The 20198-nt window shown below is 47.3% G+C and overlaps 2 protein-coding genes across 5 annotated transcripts in view; one reads left to right on the top strand and one right to left on the bottom strand.

Moving 5' to 3' along the window:
* Ubiad1 (UbiA prenyltransferase domain containing 1) overlaps positions 1–7046 on the bottom strand; it is an 88486-nt gene extending 81440 nt beyond the window's left edge. For all 4 annotated transcript variants that reach the window (XR_013110321.1, XM_076933746.1, XM_076933747.1 and 1 more), the window contains exon 1: positions 6190–7046. Coding sequence is in view for 3 of the 4 variants with exons in the window: in XM_076933746.1 (XP_076789861.1) it covers positions 6190–6718 (529 nt within the window). In the remaining variant the exon portion in view is untranslated. The remainder of the gene's footprint in view (positions 1–6189) is intronic.
* A 3943-nt stretch (positions 7047–10989) lies between these two features.
* Mtor (mechanistic target of rapamycin kinase) overlaps positions 10990–20198 on the top strand; it is a 111372-nt gene continuing 102163 nt past the window's right edge. Inside the window, exons 1-6 of the mRNA XM_034503773.2 lie at positions 10990–11117; positions 14332–14507; positions 15100–15208; positions 15820–16052; positions 16653–16853; positions 18063–18197. Coding sequence (XP_034359664.1) covers positions 14346–14507; positions 15100–15208; positions 15820–16052; positions 16653–16853; positions 18063–18197 — 840 coding nt within the window. The 5' untranslated portion in view covers positions 10990–11117; positions 14332–14345. The remainder of the gene's footprint in view (positions 11118–14331; positions 14508–15099; positions 15209–15819; positions 16053–16652; positions 16854–18062; positions 18198–20198) is intronic.

Here is a 20198-nt window from a genome sequence, read left to right as displayed (position 1 = left end):
CAGACAAACCAGAGTTCATATTGCAATAAACAAAGCTGTAAGTAGTCCACAGGAACAGGTCCTCTACATGGCGCTCTCACCACACAGAACTGGCCCGAGGGAAAGAAAGTAGAAGAGCAGTTACCTGTGCATAGATGAAGATAGAGTTAGGTGCGGGTGGTGGGAAGATCTGGAGAAAGCTCTGGGGAATGATGGGAAAGCAAGGACTACACAGCCGCTTACATTTGCCAAGCTCACCAAACCAAACACACTCCACTGTACGTCAATTACATACCAGTAAATCTATGGGGACTGGAGAGATGGCTCACTAGTTAAGAGCACCGGCTGCTCTTTCAAAGGTCTTAAGTTCAACTCCCAGCAATCACATAGTGGCTCACAACAATTTTATAATGGGATCTGATGCTCTCTTCTGGCATGCTAGCATTCATGCAACTAGAGCACTGAAGATCACTGGTGTGTGTGTGTGTGTGTGTGTGTGTGTGTGTGTGTGTGTGTGTGATACATAAATAAATAAGTCTAAAAAGAAAAAGAAAAAAATCTATGTGGCTGGAGAGATATTCTAGTGGTTAGGATCACTGGTTGGTCTTCTAGAGGACCAGGTTCAATTCCCAGCACCCACAGGACAGCCTACAACAGCCTGTAATTGGGGGGACCAATGCTCTTCTGACTCCAGGAACCTGCATGTACCTAGTGTACAAACACACATGCAGACAAAACACATGTGCACAGAGTAAAAATAAATCTTAAAAAAAGAAAGATAAAGTGTGTGGTAGTAATTGTGCACACCTCTAATCCCAGCACTTGTGAGGCAGAGGCAGGCAGATCTCTATGAGTTCAAGGCCAGCCTCGTCTACAGAGCAAGTCCCAGGACAGCCAGGGCTACAGAGAAACCCTGTCTCAAAAAGCCAGAGAGAGAGAGAGAGAGAGAGAGAGAGAGAGAGAGAGAGAGAGAGAGAGAGATTTTACATTCAACAGATGTCAATCTTAGCTGCTCACTCACACTACATGAGTACTGTGTGGCATGTGTTATGTTTATGTATGCAGCTGTGCTCACTCATGCATGTGCTTCTGTCTCTCTTCGACACTCCACCTTTATTGTTTTGTTTTTTTACTTTTTTGAGATGGGGTTAGGTGTCCCTTGTAAACCCAGGTTGCCTCTGCTTCCTGTGCTGGAATTATAGGATGGAGCATCACCGGCTAACTGCAATTTTAGATAAGATAGAAAGCAAAGCCTCCCAGAGAAGGTGGCATAAGTGAAGGAGGCTACAGTAAGAAACAGACTCGGAAGAGCATTCCAAACAGAGACTGGCACCTGTCAAGTGCATGCCTTGACATCCCAGGTGCAAGAGAAAAGATGAGGGCAGGTCAGAACCGGGGAGGGCAGAGGTAAACACACAAGGCAGGCTCCTGGGTATCCTTGGCTTTACTCTGAATGAGGTGGGAGCCACTGAAGAGTGTTAAACAGGACTGTCTGCTCCCTCCCTCCCTCCCACTAACAGGCAGATGGCAGACAGCAGCCTGAAAGGGAGGTGGGCAGATGCAAAGAGAACAGTAGGAGCTTCTGCAGTACTGCAGGGGAGGGTCACGGTTGAGGCAGGACACCGGGAAAGTGGTCAGATCTCAAATGGATTTTTAACAGAAACACAACGTGCTGACATGCTAGGCGACAGATAAGAGACCAGTCAGGCATAGTGGTACAATCCATTAGTCCAGCACTTTGAAGGCAGAGGCAATCAGATCTCTGTAAGTTCATGACCATCCTGGTTTGCAAAGCAAGTTCCAGGACAGCCATGGCTACAAATCCTGTCTCAAAACCAAAACAAACAAAACACACAACCCCCCCCCCCCCAAATTAGTATGGATACTCATGGCCTCAAAAGCTAGAGGGATGGGATTATGAATGGGCTAGGGATGCAGCCCAGTAGTGGAGTGCCTGCCTAGCATGTGAGGGGACCTGTGCATGCACAGACACACACACACACACACACACACACGCACACACATGCACACGCGTGCACACACACACACATACACACACGCACATACATACACACATGCACACACACACACACACTGTCTAGCATGTGAGGGGACCTGTATACATACACACACACTGCCTAGCATATGAGGGGGCCTACACACACACACACACTCACACACACATAAATGAAGAGGAGAAAACTAATGCCATTGAGTAAAATGAGAAGATCTGCTGGTAATGCAGGGGTATTTTTGAATCGAAAACCAGAAATTTGACTTCAGATATGTTCTAGGAGTAACTGAGATCTGGATGAGCAGGGGTGTGGTTCACAGATAAGGCCATGCTGTACCCAAAGAGAGAGAGCACTGGGAGCTATCCAGTCCCCAGCATCTATCTCCCAAAAGACGTAGGCTGTGAGCCTGGAGTTTTTAAGCCTTGAGCTTGGGAGTTACCAGCTTAACAAGTGAGACTGGCTATGATCACCAAAGGAGCCATGGGAGAGAAAGGAGACCAAAGGACTAAGCTCTGGAGGATGAGGAAGGAGCAGGGAGAAGCTGACAGATGGGAAGGGATGACCAGACTGTTCTGGTTGTAGTCTCTGCTGTCCCTCCACCTGAGTCACACTGTCCCCCTGGACCATAGCAGACCTGACCTTTGCACTTGCTATCCCTCCACCTGAGTCACACTGTCCCCCTGGACCACAGCAGACCTGACCTTTGCACTTGTTGGCCCTTCAACCAGGCTCGAATTCTAAACAATGGTCGGTTCTGTTTCCTTCAAGTCTTGGTTAAAATGTCACCTCAACAAGGAGAAGGCCACGGGTTAGAGGAGAATTCCAGAAGGCTCATGCGTTAGTTCCTAGACTGGTGGAATATTTTAACATCTGACTTATGTGCGTGCATCTGTGTGAGTGGATGGACACACGCAGGCATCTGTGGAGATCAGAAGAGGAGGAGGGGCTCATGGAGCTGGAGTTTTACAGGTAGCTGTAAGTGGCCTGACGTGGTGATGTTGGGAATCACACCTGAGTCCTCCAGAAGAGCAACAAGTACTCTAACTGCTAAGCCAGCTCTCCAGGCCAGTGATGGAATTCTTAATTTTTACTTATTTTTAAAATTTTTGGAGAGGGTGGTTCAAGACAGGGTTTCTTTGCATAGTCTTGGCTATCCTAGAACTAGCTGTGTAGCCCAAGCTGGCCTTGAACTCACAGAGATCCACCTGCCTCAGGAGTGTTGAAATCTAAGGCATGTGCCACCACACCCAGACAGTGGTAGAATTGTTAAGAGTGGAGTCTTGGGCTGGAGAGATGGCTCAGCGGTTAAGGGCACTGACTGCTCTTCCAGAGGTCCTGAGTTCAATTCCCAGCAACCACATGGTGACTCACAACCACCTGTAATGGGATCCGGTGCCCTCCTCTGGTGGGTTTATAAAATAAATAAATCTTTAAAAAAAAAAGAGAGAGAGAGTGGAGTCTTAGTAGGGGGTCTTCCACTCATGTGGGGATGTGTACTTAGAAGAGACACTGGGACCTGAATCAAGCCTACTCTCCTTCCTGTATTCACTCCAGACCCAAGATAAATAGACTTCCTCAGCTATGGATCCCGGCCATGCATACCATGCCGTGGGCCAACAAACCATAAACTGGAAGCCTCTAAGCTAAGTAAGCCTTTCCTCACGTTAAGCCAGTTAACTCAGGCGCAGAGGGCTCTTACTTTCACCAGTGCCTTACACTTTCTATTACAGTGCCCTACAAGTTTTTAACAATTTATTTTTTAAGGCAGAACCTTACTATGTAGCTAAAGCTAGCCTCTGCGTGTGTGTACGTGTGTGTGAGAGACAGACTGAGAGACTCATATTTAAAACTTCCCACTCCATTCTCCCATGCAGGTATTATAGGTGTGGATCACCATACCCACCCAGCCTCTACTGGAACTCACTACGTAGAACAGGCTAACCTTGAACTCACAGAGATCTGCCTGCCTGTCTCAGACTTTTTTGTTACTGTTTTTTTTTTGTTTTTGTTTTTTGAGCCTGGGTTTCTCTGTGTAGCCCTGACTGTCCTAGAACTCACTCCATAGACCAGGCTGGCCTTGAACTCAAGATCTGCCTGCCTCTGCCTCCCCACCACCGCCTGGCTGCCTCAAACTTCTTTAATTGCCCTAACTTTACACCTGGCTGCCAGGCAACTACAGTCTCTTGATTTTCTTCCCTCTCCCTCAGTCTCCTTTATATGGTCCTCATCGTTCCCCCTCTTAGGCTGGAGAGCTACAGGTCCTGTGCTTTCTACCAACACTCTCTCTAACCATCTCACCAACCCTACTTTATCTGTAAGCCAATGACTTCCAAGTATCTGTCTCTTTAGCCCAGGCCTCCTCCATAACCTGGGCTGCTTTATCCAACTACCCACCTCACATCTCCACTTGGAGCTCTAGCAGACATTAAGACGTTCAGCGTCGATCTCCTGACCTCCCTCCAAAACCCTGGCCTTTCTCCCCTGTGTGACATGACAACATCAACTGTGCCCTTCCAGTGGCTTAGGCCAAACCTTTTGAGTCAAGCTTAACTCTGTGGTATCTCTACCTAAGATCCAGTCCACTGGCAGGCACTGTCTACCTCCAAAGTCCATTCAGAACCTGACTCGCCTGTCTGTGGCCACCACCTTGATGCAAGCCACTGAACATCTTACGTGGACTGTCAGGGCCTCTGACTTGGGTCTCTGTTTTTCCCCCCTCGTCCACTACACTTATCTATTCCCAGTACCACAGCCAGAGAGATTCTTTCAAACCATGACATCATACTGCTGTTCAAGACCTTGCAATGGCTCCTGCACTTCAGAGTAAAGATGGCCATGAGCCCGAAGGGCCTATACAGCCTGCAAGCCTTCGGACCCCTTCGCAGACCCTACTTCTCTCCCTCTACCCCCCTGGACCACTTCCCTCGTGCATACAGTGGATTTCTTTCTATTACGCAGGCACTTTGGCCCTCGCTGTCCCCGACTCCCAGACATCCACATGACCACCTCCATCTCTCCCTGCCTGCCTTCAGTCTAGCTCAGGTGTCACACTCACTACCCCTTATACCCACTATGCACTGCATCACACTTCAGTTAATGAAAGACCAGACACGCAATGGTCCCAAAAGACTGACAGAGACAATGACAGAAAGACAGTCTAAATGCCTATGTTAATGGCTTAGAGTTGTCATACTGTGCTTTCTTATTACACTTTGTTTTGAGTGCGTGCACACATGTGTGAGGGAGTTTGGAGGGCAACTTTTGGAAGATGGGTCTCTCCTTCTACCTTATGAATCCTGGAGATCAGACTCAGATCACCAGGCTCTGTGGTAGTGGCCATTATCTGTTGAGCTATTTTGCCAGCCCATGCTATGGGCTTTTTGTTGTTTTTTGTTGTTGTTGTTTTTAAATTTTTATCTATATGTATGTGTGCACATATGTGCTGATGCCCACTGAGGCCCCAAGAGGGTGCTGGATCTCATGAAGCTAAAGTTGAATATGTTTGTCATATTCAACCTAATATGGGTGCTGGGAACTTAACATGGGTCCACTATAAGACCAGTAAAAAATATATAATATATTATATATATTTGTTCATATATATATTATATATAGGATTTTTTTTCGAGTGCAGTTAAGTTTCCCACCTTTGGGGTAATCACAGAGGTCAGTATATTGGAGTGCAATGGATAAACCTCGGCCAGGAAAAAACTATCTTTGAGATCATGGTATCTCCCTTGTCAGGTAACTATGAAGATTTATTTATTTATGTATTTTATGTTTATGAATGTTCTGTTTACAATGTATGTCTACATTGCCAGAAGAGGGCATCAGATCCCATTTTAAATAGCTGTGAGACACAATGTGTTTGCTGGGAAACTTAAGACCTCTAAAAAAGCAGCCAGTGTTCTTACCTGCTCAGCCAACTGTAGGGGAATCTCCAGCCCCCTACAGTAACAAAACCTAAAGGCTAAGCCATGTCTCCAATGGGTGAGCGATATTCATAATCCACTGCCAAACCAGGATCTTCACAACTTAAAAGTTTCAAAGTTTCCACGATACACACATTTTGGATTTCTAGTCAAGTGACCTAATTCAGGAAGGCATCTTTGACACTTCTACAACTCCTATGGAAAGTAGCAGTTTCCAGTTCAAGCAACTGGGACCTTAGAGCAGGAAACAGGCCAATTCTTACCTCCTGTGTAGAGAAAGGAGCCAGACAGGCCTCCAAAGTAGATGAGAGCCAGGTGCTCCAGTTTCAGGGTGGACAGGTAGTAGAGGCAAGCAGCACACACACAGCCCAAGGTGTAGAGAAAGACTCCAAATCGAACAACATCCTGGGGCTCCAAAATCCTGTCCACCAGAGTTCTGTCATCACTCTTTTTGTGGTCAATGCCCTTGGAAAAGTCATAGTAAGTGTTGACCAAATTGCCAGCCCCGTGCACAGCCAGGACAGCCACTGCACAACCCAACAACAGCCTGGGATCCAGGACACCCTGGGATCGGTAGGCCAAGGCACTGCCTAGAGCCACAGGTGTGAGTGAGGCACTGAAGCTCCAGGGCCTCAGGGCCAACACGTAGGAGGCGCAGTTCTGTCTCCAGGATCGTTCTGGAAGCCTGTCCTGCTCGGGCCAGTCGTTCCTCTGCGGGTCCCTGTCCCCGACCTTGATCGTCTCTCCTGCCTGGATATTAATCTTCTCCCCCGGGGCGTGTACCGCAGCCATGGAAGCTACACGTGGCTAAAGTCAATTCTAAAAGTGAGCCACTCACGGGAGCCGCCCCAGGGCGAAGATAGGCGGGACAGCCTGGCCTGACCTTTCTTTGGTTCCGCCCCGGGACAGGGTTTGGGAGGCGGTAAAAACGAGAGACAGCAACGAGGAGGCCATGCACCGCCACGGGGCCAGCGGGGCTGCCCGCCCACTTGTCACCTGAGCGAGGCCTGTCTGGGGTCCCCTTCCCCGTGCTACAAGTCAATAACCCGCCTCAGCCCGCAAGCTCGAGCGGGCCACCGGCGCCGCCATCTTGTGCGTCGGCCTCAGGAGGCCGGCCCGGAAACCCAGACGTGGGGCGGGCAGGGCCGGCTGAAGGCCGGCGAGGGGCGTGGTCGGGAGGGGCGTGGTCAAAGGCCAGAGCCCGGGTTCAACAAATAAGCTTGAAAGAAAGTCACGGGAAAGAAGCAGCTGTTTAGCACTCCGGGGATTTCGGGGCGTGTCGCTTTGCGTTTTACTGGGCCGGTTCACTTACTGAGGGAGAGGGTTAACCCCGATAAATCCTATGTTGAAAATACTGTGTGCATGCTGGGCTGGTGGTGCATCTCTGTGGTCCTAGAACTTGGGAGAGTTCAACAGGAAGAGAATTCAAGGACATCCCTTATTATATAGTGAGTCTGAGGCCAACCCAAGCTTCATGAAATTGGCTTTTTGTTTGTTTTTGTTTGTTTGTTTGTTTTTCAAGACAAGGCAGCCCTGGGTGTCTTTGAATTCACTCTGTAGACCAAGCTGGACTTGAACTCAGAGATCTGCCTGCCACTGTCTCCTGAGAGCTAGGATTAAAGATGTGTGCCACCACCATCCTGAAAAAAAGAGGGAAGGGAAAGGGAAGGAAATGGAAAAGAAGAGAGAAGAGGAGAGACAGAAAGAAGACAAAAGAAGTGATCATAAACAAAGAACTTGGAAAAAAAATATGGCACTATGTGATTGAATATGTATGTATGTATAGCTGTAAAAAAAAGGAAGTTTTCCGTGTACTAAGATGTAAAGACCTACAAGATTTTTTTGTTTTATTTTTGGAGACAGGGCCAGGGCTGATGGGTCAGTGGATAAGAGCACTAGCTGCCCTCCCAAAGGAACAGGGTTCGATTGAAACAGGGTTTGATTCCTAGCACCCCAAGAGCTCATAACTGTTTGTATCTCCATTTCCAGGTGATCTGGCCCCTTCTTCTGGCCCCTAATGGCACCAGGCATGTATACATGAAAGAAGACCACAGTAGATATACATTTAGGCAAAACACCTATTCACATAAAATCCAATAATAAAATGACAGGGGCTTATATAGCCTAGGCTGGCTAGACATTGGTGATGTAGTCCATAATGACATTGAAATTTTGATTCAACCTTGAATTTCATTCAACTTCCTGAGTGCTGAGATTACAAGCATTCGTCCATACTTGGTTTTATGGGGTGCTGGGGATTCCACATACTAGGCAGATAATCTGCCATCTGAACTACATCCCAACCCTACAACTTGCAGACTGTTGTGAACTACCTGATGTGGGAACTGAACCGAAGTCCTGTGAAAGAACAGCAAGTACTCAACGAGTGTTGAAATGTTGGAGATCAGGGATGTAAAGTGAATTTAAAAAATAAGTTATTGAAAAAAACAAAACAAAAACAAAACCCACACAGATATTAGGCCAGGCATAGTGGCACACGATGGCACACTTTTAGCCCAACACTCCAGAGGCAAGAGGATCTGTCAGTTCAAGGCCAGCCTGGCTTTACAGAGTGAGTTCCAGGACAGTCAGGGGTTCATAGTGAGAATCTGTCTCCAAACACCGGGAAAAAAAAAACAATGAAAAACCAAGTTGAGACTGGGCATGGAAGTGGAAATCTGTAATGCCAGCACTGGAAGAGGAAGGGGCATGGTAGGGGATGGGAGTCAAGCAGAGGCAGGTCACAGCTAGTCTGTAGGAGGCCCTAAGAAAGTCTTTCCCAAAGTCTGACATTTACAATAATAATAATAATAATAATAATAATAATAATAATACCTGTACTCCCTTGGGAGCTTGAAGATAGTTCCTCCTTGCTAAAAGGAGTCCTTCTTATCTCTGGCAAATGGTGCAGTTCTTCATTAACATATGACTGAGGTGTGAAGTTAGCCTCTGGGCTCCCTCAGTCTCTATTCAAGTCTCCATGGTGGCTCACAAGCCCCTCTTCTAGGTACACAGTCCCACGTAACCCTGGAGATCCATCCATCCATCCATCCATCCATCTATCCTCCCATCCATCCATCCATATCATATATCATCTATATCCCCAGCCCACTCTGCCCCCACAGCTTCTCTCTGCTTTCCCAAGAGACAACCTTAACCATTTGAAATAATTTTTTCCTTTTTTCATCTACTGAGCAGCTATTTTGGTTTCTTTGCTGCACCCATTTCATTCCCTTGGAAGCCAGCCTCACCTGGAACTCTACATAGCAAGTTTTAGGCCAGCCAGGGATGTACAGCTAGGTACTGTCTGAAAGAAAAGAAAAAAAGTTAGACACAGTGAAGAACATGCAACTTAGAGGAACACCTTATTTCCTCAAGTACATTACCTTAACCAAAAGTGACAAAAAAAAAAAGAAAAAAGAAAGAAAGAAAGAAAGAAAGAAAGAAAGAAAGAAAGAAAAGGGATTTAGGTCACCTGCCCATTTGGCTCCTTGGCCACACATTAGCACTTGCCTGGCATGTAGATTTTCTGAAAGCTTATTTCTTAAACAGTTCTTTTTATTATACAACTAATAAGTGTGTCTTCCCCAAATCTCATTACATTTTAGTTGGCCTTTATCCAGTCTAATATCTAGGAGGTGTGTCGATGTTCTATAAGGGTTGTATTGTAGTATAACTTGTACTTTGGCGTATTTCTCGTTAGTTTTCTAAGTTAAAAACATTTAGCTTTTTTAAGTAATTAGAAATCTTTACCTTATTAGCAATTATTTATCAGCATTATCAACAGCTTCATGTTTCTCTAAATATTAATGTATTTACTGTTTCATTCAAATTCCTAATTCAAGCTATTTAGGGATTTTCGGTGTGTATTACAACACTGATAAAAAATAAAGATGTAAACAAAAGATATGCATACATTTCATTTGAAAAATTTTAATGATATACATATATACATACGCATACACATACATATACATATTGGTGTTTGTGTGTCTGTCTGCACACCACGTGTGTGCTTGGTGCTGACAGAGGGCAGAACAGAGCATCAGATCACCTGGGACTAAAGATACAAGTAGCTGTGAGCCACCATCTGAGAGCAAGATCTCTGGAAGGACAGCCAGTGCTCTTATACACTGAGGCATCTCTCTAGCCCAACCTTGAACTTCTGACCCTCTAACCTCCACCTCCAGAGTTCTGGGATTACAGACGTGCGCTTTACACAGTGCTGGGGATTGAACCCACAACTTTCATGCTTATTGGGCAAGCACTCTATCGAGGGATCTACATCTCCCGCACCAGCTATTGCCTGTTTGAAAAAAAAATAAGGATTTTTCTTTAAATTTCTTTTATTTAAAGTAGTTCTTGGCCGGGCGGTGGTGGCGCACGCCTTTAATCCCAGCACTTGGGAGGCAGAGGCAGGTGGATTTCTGAGTTCGAGGCTGGCCTGGTCTACAGAGTGAGTTCCAGGACAGCCAGGGCTACACAGAGAAACCCTGTCTCAAAAAAACCAAAAATAAATAAATAAATAAATAAAGTAGTTCTTGGAGATCATCTTACTCGTGAGAATGAGCTCACAAGTAAGGCAATGTGGGGGCAGCGAGAGTAATAAAAAATTCGCAAATGCATAATTCAATTTTACAAACGAGAAAGCAAGAGTCTCTCAGTGAACCGATCTTCAAGATATGTCTGCTGCAGTGATTCGAGAGTGTCGAACACTTAGCTCCTTCTCAGCATCCCGAGCGCGATCCCTGACCTCTGGCCCTAGCTCATTCAACAGGTTTTCAAGGTACCAAACCGTGGCTCCACACGGTCACAACGTGTGTGGAGGGGACTCGTAGTAGCGACGTACCGGAAGTGTTCGTGGAAGTGACCGAAGTCAACTCACGACTGATTGGCTCTCCGGAATATTACTTAGCCTTCTTTTGCTTGCCACTGGTTGTGTGTTTTGTCTATTCGAACTATTCCCGCCCCCGAGAAGCCGGTCCCGAATCTCCAATTCTTCATGATTATTGGTGGATGTTCCTCCCTGTCTTCGTTCTCGGCCCGCTGATTGGTTGAAGGTTGTACGAGCCCGCCCTCCCCACCTCCCGGGCCTAGAAGACAGCGGGGAAAGCGGGTGGTGAGGCTGGGGGCCTGAAGCGGCGGTACCGGCTTAGGCGGCGGCAGCTAAGGCGGTGGCCGAAGCCGCGCGGTGAGTCTGGGGCCTGGAGTCGAGCGCTTGCGGCTGGCGGGACGTCCAGACTCACGGCCAGTGTGGGCCATGCTGGGGGAGGCCCGGGAAACCGCCTGTCTGGACCGAACAGCGCCCCAACACCAGCCCCGCGCCCTCGGGGAGACCCCCAGGCCGGCGGATCTGCCCCGGGCCTGCCGTGGCGCCTTTAGGTCTCCTTCTCGGTCTCAGGACCTGGAACTCCAGACCCACCTACTGCCGGTGGAGCCTGTCCCTGGGAACTTCAGTTTCGGGATCAGCCCCTTACACTTCACCATGGAGACCTGCCAGGGACCCAGACCTCCGCGCTCACGCAGGGTTCACGCCCTCTCTTCACGTTTCAACTCAAATTCCCCTAAGGCATCATCAAAACCTTTGGGATTTGTGACTCAGTTAGTTAATTTGAATCCAGCGTGGGGCAGCTGGCTTGTGGGTAAACCCTCCAGTGACTGTCTAGTTACTGACTTGATGATAATAGAAAGTCCAAGTCAGTCTCCTTCCGGCTGCCTCGTGTGCGTACACAGTCAGTAGTAGTTTCTTCCTCCCTAAAAAGGTCCAGTTCCTTTTGTAGTATTTTATTCCCTCTACAGTGTAGCGTTTGAAAGCTTTTCAAGACTATTTACTTCTTGCGGTTTGTGTTAACTCCCCACCGAGCGTGACCTTGAATTTCTTGTCTCTACCTCAATGCTGGGCTTAAAGGTGTGTGATACCATGCCTTGGTTATGCGGTGATGGGGATTGAACTCGGGGTTCTGTACATGTTAGGCTGTGTCTCACAGATTTATTCAAAACCAGAGTGCTTCGGGAATTGTTTTTGTTTTTTTTAATATAACCTGGGTGGGATAGGTGTATGCTACTGCCATGGCAAAGTGGGCTGGCCCCTTTTTTACGGCCTCTTTAGCCTCTTTATTGTGGTGCCGCTGGATTGTAAACTTATTGAGGGAACAAACAGCACATAATTGAAAAATGAGTGATCCCATTTAGGTCACAATTTAAGTGTGTTGCCACTGCCTATGGGGTGTGTGTGTGTGTTCTAGAACTACCCTCCCAACCCAGCGAATGCCTGTTCCTCACAGGAAAGGGTGCAGTACTTGTATATCTGTCCTTTGGTATGCTTTAAATAATGCCTACCTTGCTTTTGATGTCAAACACCATAAATGGTTATAATACTGTATCATACAGCAAATAGTGACAAGAAAAAGAAACCTGTCAATGTTAAGTACAGACTAAGGGTCCCTCCGCATCATTTATGGTTGGGGGTGGCATGCACGCGCAATGGTATACACATCGACATCATGATAAATTATAGGACTCAGTTCTCTTCATCTTGTTGGCCCCAGGGATCCAACTCGGTCATCAGTCAGACTTAGCAGCAAGCTCCTTTCCTCAGTGAGGCATCCCTCCCACCCTTGGTAGACTCCACAGGTTCAGAACCCTTGGATGAGACGAGCTAGCCATGCTAATACTGTGTATGGCTGCACTATGCAACAGCCTGTAGCCACACGTAGCTGCTGAGGTATGTCAGATCCAGATTGAGATAGTTGAATGCTGGGTTTTGGAAGCTCAGTCTCAAAATGAGTTTTGAATTATTGAGTCGAGTACACTGTATCAGTTTCACCTGTTTCTCTTTTGACTACTAGAAAATTTAAAATTACATGGGGGGCTGCCAATAACTTAAGAGCACTTGTTGTTCACCCAGTGGACCCCAATTGGTTCCCAGTGCCGTTGTCAGGCCGCTCACAACTGCCTGCGACTCCTGCTTCAGGAAATCTGATGTCCTCTCCTGGCCTTTGCAGGCGTCTGCACATATGTGGCATACACTCAGACAGACATGCATAAGTAAAATCAAATAACATAAAATGACTTACATGACTTGTATTATATTTCTGTTGGGCAAGGCTGCTGTAGACTAGTCAGCACAGTGCTGCAAATGACTGTCTGAGGAAGGGAGAAATCTTTAGCTCTCTCTCGACTGCCCTACTTCAGGTACCTGACTTTAGGCCACACCTACAGTAATTATAACAGTGAAGAAGAACTGTGTGTCGCACTTCCAGAAACACTTTTAAACGTGTAAACTCTCACCTTAACCCACGAGTTAGGGACTCATTCCTTCTATTGAGGTGCCACGGAGATTGGGGAATCTTAAATGTCTCCTTTAAGGAGTGTGACTTTGCCTTAGGATTCAAGCCCAGGTAGTTTCTGGTGTCCCGTAGCTGGCATGAATGAGTGGAAATCTGTGTTAGGAAGTAAAGCCACAGATAAATTTATTAACATAGTTTATAGAATATTGAAGGATGGGGCTGAGGACGGAGCTCAGTTTTGGTAGAACTGAGCATGCACACACACACACACACACACAAATAAGTAAGTAAATAAATGTAAATTAAAAATTTCTTATTTGAAAAAATGTGTGTAAAAGTAACTTCTATTCTCCTGTATTAATTGTCTGTGAGGCTTACTGCCTCCGTCTGCTAACCTTGGTCTAGTCCTGGAAGCTTCTCCCCTCTATACAGTCTAATCTAGGACTAGAATATTGTCAGCCTCTGAGACTTGCTGCTGAATTAGCTCCCCCTTTCCAGCTCTTTCTGATCTCTAGTTGGCTGGTTCAACTAAGCTGTTGTGGCAGAAGCTCTTCTCCCAGCTGACTGATTCAATCTGGCTTCTCTCAGCCTCTTCTGAATTGCTCTGCTTGGCCTCAAACTAACTGCAGCAATCTTTTCTAGTCTTTTGGCTCTCCTTCTCTTTCTCTTGTTCATGCTGTCTTTACCTGTGTCTAGCCTGTTCTCTGTAAAACTCTCCCAGTCTAACTGCCTGCTCCGTCTTTGACCTGCTCTCCATGAACTCTTTTATATTCCTGTACTGCACTCCCTTCTCCTGTACTGTCTGACTCTCCCTAAAGTAGCTTCCTTTTCCTCTCTCTTCTTGTGAGTGTTAGGCATATACTATTCTGTCAAATCTTTCTCTGCTTTGTCACTTTATCTGCCTCTCAGTTACACATCACTTTCAAACATGGGTGCTTCCTTCTACACACTAACTTAACCTACATTGTTTAGGGTTGAAGGTGAATACTAAGGGCTTGCCTGTATTCCAGCCAGAGGGATTAAAGGATTAAGTGTGTACTAAGGGCTGAGTTACACTGTAACTACAACCAGGTTCAAATATCCTGTAACAATATTGAAAAATGTTCTTCCCCAAAGAACCTCAGGGCAAGATGCTTGGGACAGGTCCTGCCGCGGCCACCGCCAGTGCTGCCACATCTAGCAACGTGAGCGTTCTGCAGCAGTTTGCCAGTGGACTGAAGAGCCGGAATGAGGAGACCAGGGCCAAAGCCGCCAAGGAGCTCCAGCACTACGTCACCATGGAGCTTCGAGAGGTTGGTCTTCAGTGTTTTGGCTGTCCTATGGGGCCGTGCCTAGTGTGTCATCGCTGGTTTAGATTGCCACTGTAGTATTTGAGAGGACACCAGTTTTCATGTCTGTGGAGTATACGGGTTCCTTTGCAGCGATTGTACATTTCTGTAATCTGGCTCGTGTTTATGGTCTCAGGTCAGCTGTTTATTTTTTATCATTTTTTTCCCCTTTCACCAGCCCCTTGGTTCTCTGTCTCTGACAGTGGTTGGGATGGATCTGGAGAGTTGATAGTCTGAAACTTTCCAAACCGACCACAGTTGAGGTCACAGACACTGACCTACCTACTTACCCGTGTCTCCCTGGTGTTAGGACAGTTTTAAGACAAGCTATTCTCTGCTGTAGAGTGGAGAATCAGTAAGCAGTTGTTAAATAAACAGGAGTCATGTGATCAGTTGCTTTTTGTTTTAAAGCTATGGAAATGGGCTATAACCTTGTCTTTGGTTTGAACTGTGCCTGCCACCTGTCCATCTGAATCCCAAGTGGCCAGCTCCCTCCCTACTGCCTTAGCAGGGGTACGAGTACACAAATCTGTTCTGTGCACATCTTCCCTTGCAGATGAGTCAGGAGGAGTCTACTCGTTTCTATGATCAGCTGAACCATCACATTTTTGAACTGGTTTCCAGCTCAGATGCCAATGAGAGGAAGGGTGGCATCTTGGCCATTGGTAAGGACAGCCTCTGGTAGCAGCACCTATTAGGGACACTGGACAAGTCAACTTGGTGCTTAGTGTACTCTGTCTATGCTTGCTAAAGAAGCAGTGGTATCTAGTTCATCTGTATTTTAAAAGAGTTTAAGGCACCCGTAGACAGGGTGCACATAGACAAGGGCTAATTCTAGCAGAAGTCCTGGGACGGGGTGAAACATGCTGTTAGATGTGACAGCTGAGTCTCAGAACTGGTGACTTCTGTGGCCAGGGGCGAGACTAGAAGCCAGCTTTTCATTCTTCTGCACTAGGTGGCCTTTGGCAGGTCCGACCACAGTGGGGCTTAAGGATGCACAAGTAGAAATGCATGCTATTTGCCCAAGGGCTGGCCACGAATCCTGTGAACTGTCACTCAGTCTTAAGAATGAGATACACAGATGTGTTAAAATGAGGTCATTTTGATTTACATACATGGTTCCAGAACAAAAATCCAATCTGCTGGTTCAAATGAAAAACTGCCTTCCATATAGAAATGTACTGATAGAGGAGTAAGGCCTCACTCCCCAGTGCTCAGCTCCAGGCCACACTCGTTCTAGAGTACACCGCATGCTCACCTCTGCTTTCTTTTCCAGCCAGCCTCATAGGAGTGGAAGGTGGGAATTCCACCAGAATTGGCAGATTTGCCAACTACCTTCGGAACCTCCTCCCCTCAAGTGATCCAGTTGTCATGGAAATGGCATCCAAGGCCATTGGCCGCCTTGCAATGGCAGGGGACACTTTCACTGCTGAGTATGTGGAGTTTGAAGTGAAGCGAGCCTTGGAGTGGCTGGGTGCTGACCGAAATGAGGGCAGGAGACATGCAGCTGTGAGTACCCACAGATTGAGCCCAGGCAGGGCTGGGGAGTAGTGGGGCCCCTCAGTGTGTGCTGCTTCCTTCTGCAGCTTGTCCTGGGAAAAGGATTCCAGGCTGTGAGGTGGACAGAAGCCCTGGCGGGGGTGCCTCAGGATGGAGGCATTCCCAGCTGCTGCCCAGTCGGCTTCAAGGAAGGATCGCAAGCATCAACCCTGGTTAATGGGTTTGCCAGTCACAACTCTGTAGCCTGGCTGCCTTAACTAAAGACACTAGTCTCTGAAATGAAAGTAGTAACAAAATTGAGCATCTGTTTTCGTCCAGTAACTATTTATTGACTGTACTAGATGGCAGACATGGGTCTCTGCTTGTTGGTTTGGTGTCAAAGCATTAAACACCTGCCTGTCCTGAGTCTTTAGGTGGTGCCAGCATTCTGTACTTGTCCACAGCCAAGCGCTGAGCACCAAGATGCTTGGGCAGTCGTCCTTTGCCTCACCTGGTCAAGGCATTGCTCTTCCTTGTAGGGAGATGCCCTAGGATGACAGGGGCACATCCTGAGAGAACAAAAGTCCTGGGTAGGAATAAGAGCTCTGTTTGTTTGTCCTTCTCTCCCAGGTCCTCGTTCTCCGTGAGCTGGCCATCAGTGTCCCCACCTTCTTCTTCCAGCAAGTTCAGCCCTTCTTTGACAACATTTTTGTGGCTGTGTGGGACCCCAAGCAGGCCATCCGGGAAGGAGCCGTGGCCGCCCTTCGCGCCTGTCTGATCCTCACTACGCAGCGGGAACCGAAGGAGATGCAGAAGCCTCAGTGGTACAGGGTGAGGAGATGGCTCATTGGTGGTTGCTAGCAAAGCACCTCAGCTTGGCCATAAAGCAGGCCTTACATTTGTTTGGGCCTGGCACGGCTTCCTTCTGTTCTTTGTGAACCCATGTTATGTATTATGTTTTCTTAGTATAGATACATTGGTGGTCACACCATTGTTTTATGCATCTCTAAGAATAAAAATGTGTCAATTAGACTACAATTAAAGGCCTCTCGCTGTGGTGGCACACCTCTGTAATCCCAGCAAGAAGAAAAGAATTTGGGGCTGATCATGAATTTGACATTCTTTCTCTGTTTCCTTAGTGCTGAGATTTAGGCACACACTACCATGTCCAGTTCTGTGTTTTGCTGGGTCTTGAACCCAGAGCTTTGTGCATGTTAGGTGAGCACCGCCAACTGAACTACATGCCCAGCCTCTGTGCTATGTCTTTTAAAGGTTGATAATCGGCCACGTGTGGTGTCTGATACCTTTAATCCCAGCATTTGAGAATCAGACAGGCAGGTCTCTGAGGTGAAAGCCATCTGGGTATACATAGTGAGACCCTGTCTTGAAAACAAAAGCAAATTATGTTTCATAATTGCAGTTTTGGCTCATATCATCATCACTTCAAAATATAATTATAAACAACCAAGGTTAAGTTATGTAATCAAGCAAACCAAAAAAAAAAAAAAAAAAGAATCCAAAGTCAGTCTGGGTTACCTGATGAAACACTGTGTCAGAACACAAGCAGAATGACAGCTGGTAGTCATTACCTTCTTATCAGCAGTTGTCCAAAGACAAGAGACTGGGTGTTTCTGAATCAATAAACCTGGTTGCTACTAATTACAAAGGACTAGTTCCGCTGCTCCAGTGTCCTGGGTCCTGTGCTGATGGCTGCTGACAAGGAAATGTATGTCACAGAAGGAGTCCTAAATATGGGAACAAGAGACCTGGCCTTCCTTCTTGCCTTTGCTTTGTGACATTGGACAAGTTACTTAATTTCTTTTGGTTTTATGTGGCTGTCAAACAGAGGTAACAGTGGCATTTGCCCTAAGGCACGTTGTAATCATTGGAGTGAAGCTAAACAGAAGCACTTAGAAGTCAGTGTTAATGTTTGCACAAGTCACCAGCAGGCACGCGGTGCCACCAAACCTCTGGGTAGAGGGGGCCAGCCTGTGTTTCCTACCTAGAACACTAGATAATAAAGGCATTCTCTGTACTTAGCACACATTTGAAGAAGCAGAGAAAGGTTTTGATGAGACCCTGGCCAAAGAGAAGGGTATGAATCGAGACGATCGGATCCACGGGGCCTTGCTGATCCTCAACGAGCTCGTCCGAATCAGCAGCATGGAGGGAGAGGTGAGGAACTGCGGCTGGGGAGCCCAGGCTCCTATGCCTGTCTGTCAGCAGGCAGGGAAGGTCTTTGTCCTCTCAGGGCAACAGACAGGATCACTTCAGGTAGCAGCAAGTCCTGTGAAAACCACGAAGTAGGCAGTAAGATAGTGGGTCTGGGGTTGGAGAGGTAAATGGGGACTCGGTGTATGCCCTCCCTAAAGTGGTGCCATCCGAGAGAGCTGCAGGATGTGAGTGGGGCTGCCTGGCAGATGGCTGGGAGCTGTAGTCCAGGCAGAGGCTTTGAGGTGGGGGAGTTTGATGTGGGTAGGATAGTTGGTGTATTGTGAGCAAAGGAGAAGAGGAGATGATATCAGAGAAGTAGAGGCCCAGTTAATGTGCTTATAGTTTGTGGTCGGCAGTTTTTCTCATTGCAGCACTGACGTCAATGGTGTGCATATGGAATCATGGCGGGTTGTGGATTTCTGACGCCTCTGGCTGGCTGTGATAACAAGTTTGTAGAGAGGTGGGAATGAAGTCAGGGAGTTAGGCGTTGTTTAGTCAGCTTAAAAGGTGGAAGGATTTGCAGCCCGTGAGAGAACACAGGAAGGGCTGAGTCCACACTGGCCTGAATGCACAAAAGAGAAGCAGCATTGGATTTCTCTTTGTCTTTATGTGAGGCCATTGTGAGGTCCTTATGCCAACGTGGGCCATCAGAGCAGACTTGTGTTACCCAGGAGCGGGTAGGCTACAGCATCCTTGCCTTCTGTTGTTGGCTGTGAGCAACCCGTGTAGCCCTGGCACAGGGTTGGTGATGGAGCTCTGAGCAGCACCAGGGCCTCTTGATCAGTTAGGCTCCTGTAGCTGAGGTCACATTCTAGTGGGTGCCACAGGAGACTCCCAGAATAGTCTGGCCGGCTTCAGATAGGTGTAGTGAACACAGATACTGAGGAGACAGAATTCAGGAGGCGTTGGAGGAAAACTCCATCTGAGAGACTTCCCGTGAGGATCTGTTGTGTGGAAGTTTGCCCCTGGGCTCCCTGACTTAGTAGACAGTGGTTGGTTGGTAATCACTGTGTCTGTGTCAAGGCAGCACATGGAGGGAGTAACAGTGGGTGTGGCTCCACTTGTGTATGCTGTGTGACTCACAAGCCTCCTGCTCAGCCCTTTCATGGTGCTCGCTCCCATTTTCCTGGACTTGAGATGTTTCTAAATGCATGTAAAGTGCCCAGTGCACCGATAGCTGGTGGGCGTGGTGTAAATGGTAACACTCTGAAGTTTTGCTTACTGAGTTCTGTTGTAGTCCAGACAGCTCTTTCCTTCTAGTGAAACAAGAATGTCACCTAGCACATAAAGATGTTGGTACTAAGTGACATACTTCTCACAAAGGTTCTTTGTGATTATAAGGAACCTCATAAAACTCAAAGATAGTAACTTCGCTTGTGTTTCCTCACTCAGCAGGTATTACTAGTACAAGACCTCGTGTGTACGAGCAACACAAAGAGCTGTAACAAGACGGTCAGGTTCTCGCAGGAGAGACAGACAGCCTGTGCAGATAGAAATACACTGTGATAAGCGGTCTGGTGTTATGTGCTGTGGAGACCAGTCACACAGCACTGTGGGTGGAGAGAGGGGTGTTTGCATATGGCTGAAAACCACACAAGTGTCTAGGGAAGAAGGCACCCCAGGCAGCTGGTGGCCCAGTGTGCACTGCCACTGCAGGCGTGTGCTGCTCCTTGAGAGCAGCAAGAGTCCCTGCACCTGAGCAGATGCACAGGAGAAGCTCTGGGAGCATCTGGTCCCAGGATGTAGGAAGCTGTTGAGTCCACTTTGTGTGCAGTGGTAGGTTGGTTATAGATTTTGAAAGGAAGAGTAACTTTAAAGATCCTCATTTTGACATATCTGCCTGTGTGTGGAGGTGTGCACGTTCATGCATGGGAGTGAGGAAGCTGTAGGTTGATGTTAGGTGTCTTTATCATGCTGCACCTTTTACAAGGTCTCTCACTGAACCTGGAGCTCAACAGTTGA

Source organism: Arvicanthis niloticus, chromosome 5, assembly GCF_011762505.2.
Source record: "Arvicanthis niloticus isolate mArvNil1 chromosome 5, mArvNil1.pat.X, whole genome shotgun sequence".
Lineage (NCBI taxonomy): Eukaryota > Metazoa > Chordata > Mammalia > Rodentia > Muridae > Arvicanthis > Arvicanthis niloticus.
This window is presented reverse-complemented; position numbering and strand designations above follow the sequence as displayed.